The 13,376-nt window shown below is 47.6% G+C and overlaps 1 protein-coding gene across 3 annotated transcripts in view; it reads left to right on the top strand.

The window, feature by feature from the left end:
* tmem63c (transmembrane protein 63C) overlaps positions 1-8,449 on the top strand; it is a 43,858-nt gene extending 35,409 nt beyond the window's left edge. For all 3 annotated transcript variants that reach the window (XM_048975420.1, XM_048975421.1, XM_048975419.1), the window contains exons 18-23: positions 346-508; positions 1,062-1,167; positions 3,342-3,509; positions 3,604-3,719; positions 4,022-4,096; positions 5,147-8,449. In XM_048975420.1, coding sequence (XP_048831377.1) covers positions 346-508; positions 1,062-1,167; positions 3,342-3,509; positions 3,604-3,719; positions 4,022-4,096; positions 5,147-5,377 — 859 coding nt within the window. In that variant the 3' untranslated portion in view covers positions 5,378-8,449. The remainder of the gene's footprint in view (positions 1-345; positions 509-1,061; positions 1,168-3,341; positions 3,510-3,603; positions 3,720-4,021; positions 4,097-5,146) is intronic.
* The last annotated feature ends 4,927 nt before the right edge of the window (positions 8,450-13,376 follow it).

Genomic DNA, 13,376 nt, shown 5'->3' with positions numbered 1-13,376 from the left:
ACACAATTTCACAGAGATAACCAATCAGATTGTAGGTGAGGTGAATCCAAGCAACTAGAGGAGGCGAGACCAACCAATCAGATGTCTTGGTCCCGCCTGCTTTAGTCACTTAGACGGTCCAAGTTGGACCCATCTGCTCTACAGTCTGATTGGTTATCTCTCTGAACCAATCATTTTTTGTTCTGCCCTCAGAACTTTTTTGTGTAACTAAAATTCCCATGAGCCAACTTTAAATATCGCACTGCAGCAGAGCTGAATACCCTATCTGTTTACCTAGGCTTAGATTCAGTTCGGGGCACATTGACCTTTAGCAGCTCAGCCTTTGAACAGCCGCTGCTCCCGCAGGTGCATGTTCCTCCCTGACAACGGGGCCTTCTTCGTTAACTACGTCATCACCTCCAGTCTGATGGGCACGGCCATGGAGCTGCTGCGGCTGCCAGCGCTCACCGTCTACGCAATGCGCCTCTGCTTTGCCAAGTCCGAGGCTGAGCGCATTCACGTCAAGAGGGTAGGACTGACGCTGACACACACACACACACACACACGTGTGTGAGTCACTCTCTCTGCAGGGAACTCACCACTGCTGAACGCTCAATATAAATAAAAATTATTACTAATAATTATTGATAAGTATGAGGAAAGCTATTACAGAATATTCCACGGATAGAAATGGCAGCGTTTTATAGAAAATGCACCTGCACTCATATTTCTCTATTTTCTGTCTCTTTAAATTCTGAAAGCTTTCTAATTCAGTGAGCAGGCAGGTCTGAATAATGTGCGTGGTGGTGTTCGTGTGAATATTGCAGCCACCGTTTTCTGGAGCATCTGCCTTTCCCTGTGAGGAAAGGATCAAAGAGTCCAGATAAGAGCATCATATGAGCGGACAAAGTGAAATATGAAGGAGAGTGGGGCTATTGTTACCCCTTGGCTGAGTGTCTGCAGGAGAGCACAGCGTTCTGTGTGTGTGTCGTGTGTGTGTGTGTGTGTGTGTGTGTGTGTGTGTGTATCTGTGTGAGCATATGTGTGTGCTCCAAGGCACCGGCTCTCCTCTGTCCACCCAGAACCAGGCCTACGAGTTCCAGTTCGGCCTGCAGTACGCTTGGACCATGTGCATCTTCGCCGTCAGCATCACCTATAGCATCACCTGCCCCATCATCACACCCTTCGGTGAGCATTTTTGAAATGGATCAACCGATGATCCATCCATGGGCTGAGAGACAGGAGCTTTCAGACAACGGACGCACTCAGACTGGTTACCCATAATTTAAAAACGAAGATCAAACTGTGCCCTGAAGGATTAGCAATAGCCAAATGCTAATCAGGTATACATTCTAGTCTGCATTTATGCTGGTCTAATACCCCTGCTGATTACAAAAGTACTCTTTAGATATTATTTAGGAAAATTCACTGCCAATATAACTCAAACGAGTATTTGTACCTAAAAAGGCATTGCTATGTCTTCGACACATTTCAGTGGTCATAGTCTTGCACACTAAGCATTGACGGTAGTTATCTGCTCTGTAAGGGTGAGGCTGACTCAAAGGACTGTGGGTAAGACATTGCCCAGGTGGGCAGTTGAGGTACCTCTGCTGTCACCCCCCTGTCATTGTGTCACTAGTCTTGGGGGGTAAACCGGAGTGGAGGGGAGTATCATGCCAGGTCTCTCCCATGTGTGGGAACTCGCTCTGTCGCCATGGAACCTCGACTCGCACATGCCCACCGGGCAAACCAGACTGATTTACAGTCACCCCGACCGATCCTCAACACCGCAGTCAGCCACGTGCCAGCCAGCCACTCCACTCCTGCCTGCCCCGCTTAGGGCAGAATGTTTACTACACGCCCAAGCGCCTCACACTCTCCTGAGGGAGCCGCGTGCCGTGGCCGCAAGTGATATTGTCCAGAGGGCCCTTTTAAGGACCCCACCCCCTTTAGGACCACCTCAGGCTCCAGGGGAACCTGGCTGTGTTCTTATCTTTATTAGTAATTTAGCTTTAGATGTTCGACTAATGCTTTTAGCCGTAGCAGCATTACATGCACAGGTATCCGAACTGAATAACGTCCGATCCCATTTGCATCCAAGGTCCATAGTAAATGACACACCAATAGACAGATGCCTGTATATGTATATTACCCGGTATTGGTGCTGGATGCTTCACAGGGTCTCGCTCTCACGTCCATCTCCCCAGGACACCTGTATATGTATATTACCCGGTATTGGTGCTGGATGCTTCACAGGGTCTCGCTCTCACGTCCATCCCCCCAGGACACCTGTATATGTATATTACCCGGTATTGGTGTTGGATGCTTCACAGGGTCTCGCTCTCACGTCCATCTCCCCAGGACACCTGTATATGTATATTACCCGGTATTGGTGCTGGATGCTTCACAGGGTCTCGCTCTCACGTCCATCCCCCCAGGACACCTGTATATGTATATTACCCGGTATTGGTGTTGGATGCTTCACAGGGTCTCGCTTTCACATCCATCTCCCAAGGACACCTGTATATGTATATTACCTGGTATTGGTGTGGGATGCTTCACAGGGACTCGCTCTCACATCCATCTCCCCAGGACACCTGTATATGTATATTACCCGGTATTGGTGCTGGATGCTTCACAGGGTCTCGCTCTCACGTCCATCTCCCCAGGACACCTGTATATGTATATTACCTGGTATTGGTGTGGGATGCTTCACAGGGACTCGCTCTCACATCCATCTCCCCAGGACACCTGTATATGTATATTACCTGGTATTGGTGTGGGATGCTTCACAGGGACTCGCTCTCACATCCATCTCCCCAGGACACCTGTATATGTATATTACCCGGTATTGGTGCTGGATGCTTCACAGGGACTCGCTCTCACATCCATCTCCCCAGGACACCTGTATATGTATATTACCCGGTATTGGTGTTGGATGCTTCACAGGGTCTCGCTCTCACATCCATCTCCCAAGGACACCTGTATATGTATATTACCCGGTATTGGTGTTGGATGCTTCACAGGGTCTCGCTCTCACGTCCATCCCCCCAGGACACCTGTATATGTATATTACCCGGTATTGGTGTTGGATGCTTCACAGGGTCTCGCTCTCACGTCCATCTCCCCAGGACACCTGTATATGTATATTACCCGGTATTGGTGCTGGATGCTTCACAGGGTCTCGCTTTCATGTCCATCTCCCCAGGACACCTGTATATGTATATTACCTGGTATTGGTGTTGGATGCTTCACAGGGTCTCGCTCTCACGTCCATCTCCCCAGGACACCTGTATATGTATATTACCCGGTATTGGTGTTGGATGCTTCATAAGGTCTCGCTTTCATGTCCATCTCCCCAGGTCTGCTGTACGTGGCCCTCAAGCACATGATCGATCGCTACAACATCTACTACGCCTACGTCCCCACCAGGCTCAGCCAGCACATCCACTACGCCGCCGTCAGCCAAGTCATGGTGGCGCCCATCCTCTGCATGCTCTGGCTGCTATCCTTCTCCGTGCTGCGACTGGGTACTTCCTGTTTTCCCGTCTCAGATACAGCAGCATCTCTGCCTGCTTTCCTCACCTAGCCGCTAAGCTAAAGACCCCGTCTGTCCCCCTGCAGGCCCGTTCCGGCCCGTCACCCTCTTCACCTTTGTCTCGCTGCTGTGCTGCATTGTCTTCTCCCTCTTCGGACTGTGCCTGAGGAAACTGAGACCCCCCAAGCCCAACAGCTACCAAGTCTGCACCTTTGTTTTCATTGGGAGTGGGGGGAGGGCATAGAGTCTAACTGTTCATATGAAAATTGAAGAAAATTTGGGTTAAATATGTAATATAGTTATGCCATCAAGACCTAATGAATTTCATATGAATGATGATTTTTATTTTTAATAATTAAAACCTGCCCGGTCCTATAGATAGTAAGTTGGACTTGCAGTCAGTTCAATGGTAAGGTTTTCTCGTGTGTGTGTGTGTGTGTGTGTGTGTGTGTGTGTGTGTGTGTGTGTGTGTGTGACACTCACACACATTGCCCTGTGTCCCAGATGTCTGACCAGCCCACGGAGGGCGTTTTCAGTGACACGGAGAGAGGCAGCCTTTCATCGGTGCCCAACCCCAACGTACGTGTGTTTCCTGCCTATGCTTCCTGCTGTGTGCCGCCTGTCAAACGGAGTCTCACATGTGAAATCGCTGGTTCAGTTAAAAAATCCTACCTCACCCCCTTTCCTTTGTCCCTGGTCTTTAACGTGTTTATAGGGACGTCAGAAATAGGGGGAGAGGGGGACATATCCCGCCCCCCAATATTGGACCTCCCCCCAAAAACAAAAATCTAGGGCACATTCCTTATCTTTTATAACATGTAACATATACCTAACAAAGACTGCAGTCTTTGAGATCTCACAATTTACAATAAGACTAGCACAGCTTAGGATACAATTTCAGAACTGAAGGTAACCTAAAAGACCTGATCCATTTCAATACAGTGGTACCTTGGTTTGCTGATGTAAGAAAGGTTTAAAAAAAAAATTTAATTCTTACATAGCCTCCTTTCTTAATGTGACTATGTATGTGCATTCATTGCGATGGCGCGATATACATCGCCCACCCACTGCCAGTACGAATTCGTTCCCCCCCCCCAATGTCAAACAGCTTCTGAAGCCATGGGAGTTTATATATTCATAGCCGATAGGAAAATGCAGAGGTGGATAGTTCAGGTCCAAAAAAGTAATAATCCAGACCAAGATTTTGTTTCAACCAACCAGTTGAGTATATTCAGCTCTATAACAGTCACAGTCACTGAGTACTCAAGTGGTTGGTTGAAACAAAATCTTGGTCTGGATTATTACTTTTTTGGACCTGATTAAATTAAGATGTGATAGTTATTATATTATCCAACCATTTATCCTGGTCAGGATCACAGGCTATTGTATGATAGACATCATATTAATCATTAATTTAAAAAATTATTACTCACAGGTAGTAGCTTTTATGCAGTATTAATAATCTCTTTAAATGTATTTCCCTGTTTTTCTAAGCTGAATGAGATACAGTAACCCGTACTGTGCTGGATAAAAATGATGAAAATGGGCAGATTATAATTCTTCCCTAAGTAACATCATCATCTTTAGGATGTTCTCGCCGCCTAAATGAGATGTGTTTGCTTCTTCCAGCTGTTTGTAGCCTCCGTGCTGCAGGAGCCGGAGCTGGGTCTGACCCCCATGGCCTCCCCGGCCCACCAGAGCTACGGCGCCGTGGGGAACCGGCGGGGCTCCTCGCGTGGGGGGGGTGAAGAAGAGGCGCAGCCTCAGACTTACGAGACGGAGCTGCAGGACCCTCCCCCCGATCCTGAGGACCCCTTTGCCTCCAGTCCCCTCATGGACAGCCAGCTGGGCTATCAGTAACGTTCCACTCGCCCCCCTCGCACCCCAGCTCCGAGCCACACGCGTGCCCCCTCTTCCACAGCCGCGTAACTCCAGGCTTCCAAAAGCCAAAGCAGCACTGCAAAGAGAGAACGAGCATTAATCCAGAATGTTCCTCTGCCCCGACTCCAGCTCAGCTGCCTCAAAGCCTCGGACATAGAGTTTGCTGGCCAGACCTTCTGCTGGACCTCTGTGAGAGCCCTCGAGAACTCGGGTTCCAGAAGCTGGCTCATTTCTGGTACTGCGGTTGATGCAGGTTGGACGGATAGAAGGAGGAAGATCTGGCCTGGCCAAGATCAGGACAGAACCAGGTGGTTCGGTGGTGTGCAGCCCCAGAGCACCAGGAGCAGAAATAAACTGACCATGGGGAAAAGCATCTCACAGCGTCCAGCTTCTGTCACTGAGAGTCTGGCTGCATCTCATACGGCTTCGTGCTGCACTTCCTTTTTCCTATTTGCAAAAACGTTTCCTCCCAGCCTGCCTTGTGAAGTTTGCCATGTGAGGCCACAGGACCGTGGGGAGGGTGTTAGGAGTGAGGGGATCCCAAGCTTCAGAAGTTTGCCACATCTCAGAGGCGACTCCAAGGGCTCGCAAAGCCATCTGTGGTGACAGAACAGTGCATACATGGCAGTGCTGTAGGGCAGAGTGCATCTGGGGACCGGAATGTTCTCTCCATGTCGCTGTGCAGAGGGCAAAGGAACACAGCTAAAAAAATCCCCCATTGCTCTCGAAACCTTTGTTGCTCTTCATTGTTTTATTATGGTTTATTGCCAGTTTTCTTGCAGTTATTAATGTTGTTACTGACTATTATTCCTGTTACTGTTATTACTTCTACTAGTACTCTTAGGTAATTGCTATTCTTACCGCTGGAATTTGATGTCAGTAATTTGATCATGTAAACGCGACACAAGGCATCAGCCGGTTTGGAAAGATGTCACACGGCAAAGCAAAAAAGAAAAAAAAAATGTCGGTGTTCAAGCGTGTTTCAAGGCGCCGACAAAAAAAGCAGACCCAGAAATCGGTATCGCCGAAGGAGGAAGCAGAGTGCCGTTACGCAGTCTGCTGCTATCGCCCCGTTGCATTATGGGTCAGGGACTCCCGCCGCATGCTCCATTAGGAAGACACTCTTACAGCTCCACGACAGGCTTTCGAGGCTGGGGGGGGGCTCCTTCTGCATCAGCCCTCCATAAAGACATTCTCCTTTCCTGCTCCAACCTTTGATCTGTACCAGTGCTTCGCGGTGTAAACTAAACGTTCCTACAACGTTACTCCTCTGCTCCGTCGTGACCGTGTTGCGTCCTGATTTGTCAGTTGTTGTAATGCTGCGCGATGTGTTTGGAGCGAGGGGAAAAAATGCCCCTCCCCACACCTCTTTCCAAATCCTGAATGTAAACTGGTTGAGGTTTGTATTATTCTTTATCGCTCTCTTGCTGTGCCTTGAAGAAGAAAGGAAAAAAAAAGTCCTTTTGTTTGACAATCCAGCATGGCCTGAAATATGCTGCATGGGATGTATTTACAGAGCCAGGAACTGGGAGAACCTCCCCGCCTCCCCCCATTCACCTCAGCGTCCTTCAGAGGCAGTCCTGAATCCCCCACGGATGTCAAGCAGGTGGCATTCTGCTACTCCCACACAATGTGGTCTAGTGGGCAGGTTGTGGGTATGTACAGCCCCCTTTCCAGCAGCCCCGGTGCCCGGCTCTCAGTATGTAGCATAGCGTGGGCTGTGCTGTATGACAGCTCTTCAGAAATCAGAAGCTACAGTGTACGCTGGTTTTCCTTCAGCCCTGAATTTCCTTTAGCTCTAAGGCAGCAGGTGGGGTGGAAGTCGAGGGCGGGGACCCATATGTGGGCGGTCCTTGGTTCACGGCCTTGCGCCTTCCTTGAGCAAGTGACTGAAGCAGAATTCAAGATCTTTATTGGCCATCTGCAGCAGGTGCACTGGAATGCTTGATCAATCAACCAGACTCAGTTACAAAGAAACTAAAGACAGTACCATACAACACAGCACAGTCCAGCTGTTTAAGGAGTGAAATGACTGAAATGTGAACAGATTACATGGGCCGTACATCGCGTCTCCGAGTGATTCACGTCTTTCATGCACCTAATGAAACGTGAGTTCCCATTCTGGTTAGGTACACTGAAACCTAAAGCAGAAAAGAGGAGCATGGATTGGTGTTGGCTGATATAGTCTCTCTACAGTCACCACCATTGTATTATGCATATGGGTACAACACCTGCACAAGTGTGATTGCCGAGGGCAGGAAGCTTCAACGTCTGGTTGCCATACCCACAAGGTAATGCTCCTCACCAGATAAAGAATTTCGTGATTGACAACTACAAAACGTGATATCTCCACAAGTGGGGTTGCTTGGGTGTCCTTGTTGGCTTACAGTTTTTTATTGTTTTATCTGAGTTTGCGGGTTCCAGGATCTCCGTCATCTCTGTATTGAGTTCTTTTTTTGTTTCTTATTAGAGGGGATTAAAAATATATCCTTAATTCAGTGCGCAGTGCAAGTGAATCCGAACCCAAGTCTGATTTTTTACAGACGAGTGAAACCCCAAAACTTCCAATTGCATTATGTTCACATTCATTTGCTGCCATCCGAGAAATTAATAGCAGAAAGTGCTGTGGGCAACAGGACTGGAGTAGATGAGAGGAATTTCACAGCAAAGACACATGTCCAACCCAACCCAAACGTCTCCTTGGTTCCTGTTCCTGTGACTTGTTTTACGGACTTTTTGCGAATCCAGTATGGTTTTAAATCCTTTCATTTTGACATCTGCCAGGATGGTGGGCTGAAAAAATAAAATCTTTTTCTAAGATCATCTTGTGGAAATATATATGCAAGAGAGATGAAGTACGTGGACTGGAGTTTTTTCATTTTCAAGATTTTCCCTCTAGAGTTCCAGTAACCCTGGCAATGTAAATAGGAACTGTGTCCATAAAGGTAAATAACAACAATATTTTACTAATCCTGTGATACCCCATTCATCTGTTGTCTTGGATATGCAAACAATGAGTTTTCTGAATATAATAAATTCAAAGTGATACAATCGCTGTGTTTGGATAAAGGTTTGTTTATTCATAAATAAAATTACAGTGTAGGCTGCAGGTCATGCAATCTTAGCGCAAACTGTGAGATAACAAACATCGCGTATAATTATGGTGTGATTTTCATCATCAGACTGATGCGGATCCTCTTCAGGGATTCAGCTACTTTATTTTTATCCCTCGCAGGAAATTGGTCAGCGTGCTGGTCCCTTGGCAAAATTCTAATTATAGTTTCAGCCAAATTTTTTTTTCAAAAGAATAAAGGAAAACAAACATTCTGTCATTTGGACCTAAATGCGGATTTTACACAGAGCAGAGATTGAAGGACGCAGCGCTGGATAATGACCACTCTCATCCGTTGCTGTTTTTGTGTCGAGAGCCTTTGAAGTGTCGTGAGTTCAATTAAAGATGGAGTCTCTCAACATGCCCCCGCCCCCATGACCCCTCTCCCATCACCGCAAGCCACAGTTTTCATGCAGGGCAGGTCAAGAGGCAGACAGCATTCATTCAGAAAGGCCATTTTTATGTAGCGCTCAACCTTAATGGGCCTTTCAACTGAAAACATCTCATTGCTAGTCGGAAGGTTCCGGGAATGGAAGCTGCCAGATAAAATGAGGATGGTTTTTGGAGCCTTTGTGTGGCTAAGGCAGTAACAAGACCAGGAGAAGGGTCGCTCTTCTGATACCAGAGGGTACAAAGGAATGATGGACACAGAAATACATGCATTTTCTGTTCCTTTGAAGGGAAAGAGGCATGTGGAGCTGTGTAATAAGCAGGGGCAGAGCTTTCCGCTTTAAAAATGGGAGCGCACGAATAATCAGTTATTTATAAATTCACTTATGGTAAAATTACACTGCAGCAAAGCAGTTTCGATAGTTCTGGGAGATTTAATTTTCTTCTGTAATCATAACCTTCCATTATGGTGCGATTAATTAGAAGTCGTGGAAGGCGCCACCCATTTAGAGGTAAAAAAAAAATCTGTGAAACTATTTGCATTGTTTCGGAGCAGAGCTGCATTTTAGTTTGATAGAGCTATTCTGTGGACATTATAGTTCGACTGGATTTTCACCAGATCCAAAAGTCATACTGCCCCCCCCCACACACACACAGTCTCTCGAGTGCTAAATGGTGTGATCCTCCACAGGGAAGAGTAGCTAATCCCCAAGGAATGCAGCCTAGCATTGTTGGGGGACAGACTTACGAGCCCAAGGTGTTGGGCCTCACAAAGCTGGTTTCACAGTTGCAGAGATGGCATAAGTATATCTGGCTGCTCTTCTCAAGTCTCTGTTTCCCTGGCCCTGTTGTGTGTGGGGGTGGGTGGGGGGGGGGCTCCCTTCATACAAGCTGCGGAATTGGCAACTGGAGGCGCATTTGGCATTAAAAGCCCCAGCATCAATTGATAACAGCCTACCTCTGATTGGCTCTTCCAGTAAATCAATGTTTCCCACTCTGATCCCCGGGGACTCACGGTCTGTGCTCATTGGAGTTTTACTTAAATGAATATGTTCTGAGGGCAGAAGGGAAAATGATTGTTTCAGAGAAATAACCAATCAGATTGTAGAGGAGGTGGGTCCAAGCAACTAGAGAAGGTAGGAGCAACCAATCAGATATTCTGCCTCTAGTTGCTTGGACCCACCTCCTCTATGATCTGTCCTACCAAGAGCAGGAGGTAAAAAGGTGGACTGTCTGTAGGTCCCCAAGGACTGGATTGGAAACACCTCTCTAAATCTTTCATGTCCAATGGATGCGTCCCTGTATGGAAGGCAAAATTCATATTTGTTGGCCATTGCCCATGTTGCCAACTGAGCAAGAAACACACTTTTCTCAGCAATCCATCTTTGCTGCACAAGGAGGCCGTTCCTCAGTTACCTTCCGCAGTTCATGGCATTATTTGTGAGGTCTGGCTGCCTGGTAATCAGCCTGATCCCATAACAGGGGCCACATCACTCATCAATCAAACTGCGCTGATGACTCGTGGCAGCCATGTGAGGTTTTGCTGAGTAGCCGGAGATTTGAGAGAGGCTGGTTCGGGTGCCAGGCCGCGACGCTCCGGCCCAGCCTCCGCTGCATGTCCCCCAGCCTCTGGTGCATGTACCCCAGCCTTTGCTGTATGTCCCCCAGCCTCTCCTGTATGTCCCCCAGCCTCTCCTGTATGTCCCCCAGCCTCCGCTGCATGTACCCCAGCCTTTGCTGTATGTCCCCAGCCTCCCTTGTATGTCCCCCAGCCTCTCCTGTATGTCCCCCAGCCTCCGCTGTATGTCCACCAGCCTCCCCTGTATGTCCCCCAGCCTCCCCTGTATGTCCCCCAGCCTCCGCTGCATGTCCCCGAGCCTCCCCTGTATGTCCCCCAGCCTCCCCTGTATGTCCCCCAGCCTCCGCTGTATGTACCCCAGCCTCCCCTGTATGTCCCCCAGCCTCCGCTGTATGTACCCCAGCCTCCCCTGTATGTCCCCCAGCCTCCGCTGTATGTCCCCCAGCCTCCCCTGTATGTCCCCCAGCCTCCCCTGTATGTCCCCCAGCCTCCGCTGTATGTACCCCAGCCTCCCCTGTATGTCCCCCAGCCTCCGCTGTATGTACCCCAGCCTCCCCTGTATGTCCCCCAGCCTCCCCTGTATGTCCCCCAGCCTCCGCTGTATGTACCCCAGCCTCCCCTGTATGTCCCCCAACCTCTGCTGTATGTCTCCCAGCCTCCCCTGTATGTCCCCCAGCCTCCGCTGCATGTACCCCAGCCTCCGCTACATGTACCCCAGCCTTTTCTGTATGTCCCCCAGCCTCCTGTCAAAATGGAATGGCTTTCCTCTGATAGACAGCTGTGTTTGTCTCCTGTGCTAATGGGACATAATGAGTTCATTTTTGCTGTGAGAAAACCTAAAAATAGCAAGAAAACGACCCATATTTCACCAAAACAAGTAATTCAGCGCTTCAATGTGTAAATCCACCAATACAATATACCCTTCCCAACATTCCTTGCTTCTCAGAATAGCATCACCGCTATGCTACATGTTCTGACAATTTAGCCAGGAGCTAACAGGAGAAATCTTAGATGTTTCCTTATAATCTTTTATGTGGGTCAGGTATCTGTCGCCATAACTTATCTTTCCATTTTTTATCTTTTATTCCCCTATTGTACTGATAGCTATGCAGTCTTATCACGCTATCATCACAGGTAAGATTTCAGAGCCTGCTGATCGGAGAGCACTAACCTGATTAGCGTATTAGCATGTCTGCTACAAGCTCCTCTCCATTCCTCCCCATTGGGCCCTACTGATTTAGTATCGCTGCCTGACACTGGACTGTACACCTACAAAACAAACAGCACAGTTGCACCTCGACAAATATGCTGGGTTGCCATGGAGACACACAACCTCCCGCATCCCAAAACACACTGCGGACGTCTAAAAATAATGTATGCCCGGCTGTTTTTCTCATTTGCTTGTTTTCCGAAGAAAACTCGGAGGACTGTGTGATCCCTTGAAGCGTGCATGTATGTGCAAATGCATTTTGTGTGTCAGGGGATGGGGGGGGTGCGTGTTAGTGTGTGCCAAAACAGGTGTACCTGGGGGTATGAGTGTGACATAATCCATCATGGAATCCAATTCGTACACAAGCATAAATAACTTCTACTGCACATTAATGAAGTAGCATATTTAAAGTTATTAAATTGTACAATATAACTCCCTATAGCAACATAACCTCATAAAACTTGAGGCCAGCTATTGTTGCATATTATTATCATTAATGTATCATTTTCCAAGCAACTTTTTAAACCTTTACTGGATCAGTTAGGACCAGTGCTCAATGTCCAGAGCTGTGGTCCCTCTGGGCCATCAGCCACCATCCCTGTCCCTGTAATATAAATTCCATACATCAGCACTAACAGGTCAACCCCATTACTGCTGCTTCAAACGGCTAATAAGACTATGCTGGGGCCACAGCCGTCAGAGCTGACCTCGGTCTCAGACGTGATGGTTCTGAAAAATCTGTGTCTTCAACGTCTTCAACCACCACGAGTCACACTCTTTTCCAGTGTCATTTTTGTACTGGGTTCCACGTTCTGGGAAGGGACCGCACATCAGTCCAGAGATCAGTCGTTTTCCTCAGAATTTAAAATGACTTTTGTGTAATAAGGGAGAAGACCCATATTCAAATTATCCCTGTTTCATCTTTATACCCGGTGGATGAGGAGATTCAGACGGAACACTTATATAACACAGAAAAATGAACACAGGAAGAAGTCAAGCATAATGCAATTGTGTCTAGCAATGAACCAAGCTCTGTCCCCTTTAAGCAAATGCAAAAGACCGACCCAGAAAGACAATGAAGAAAAAGCCCTTTTTTCATATACACACAAGAGAACCTTTATTTAGTTTTAATAACAAAACATACAGATCGCTTGTATGAGCTGCACGGTCAAAGAGGACGTTTGCATTGTGTTTCTGGTTGCCAGATGGTCAGGGTGAATTCTTGGCTGTCCGAGCAGCAATTGTACCATCGAGGTAGACTTGAAACGATTCGAACGTATCGGGAACGCAAATGCAGCGATTGCTAACGCCTTCGGTTAAATGTGGAATAATCAGGAAAGCACTTGCTTGGTACTCTGCACAGAGACAGAGGAGAGGTTCGGGAACATTGGACCACCTGCAGAATCAGCTTCTAATCACCTGAAGGACCTTTACAGCAGTCGGAGTAGGAGGGAGCACAATAACTAATATCATGAAAGGTTGATGCTAATTGCAAGCAGAGCAGAGTGACTCTCAGAGGCTCTGGGTAGGAAGAGGTTTCCTTTCGGATGCCAAAATTGTAAAATGGGATAAAACTGAATTTTAAAGCCCAGGTAGTAAGGGAGGGTAAATTCATTAGGAAAATGCAACACAAAAACATGGTGATTAAAGAGATTGAGAGCAAACTGCAGTGATTTAATCTGACATT

The sequence above is a fragment of the Brienomyrus brachyistius genome, chromosome 14 (genome assembly GCF_023856365.1).
Source record: "Brienomyrus brachyistius isolate T26 chromosome 14, BBRACH_0.4, whole genome shotgun sequence".
In the NCBI taxonomy this organism is placed as follows: Eukaryota; Metazoa; Chordata; class Actinopteri; order Osteoglossiformes; family Mormyridae; genus Brienomyrus; species Brienomyrus brachyistius.
Note: the sequence above shows the minus strand (reverse complement) of the source record. Positions and strands in the feature narration are given on the sequence as shown.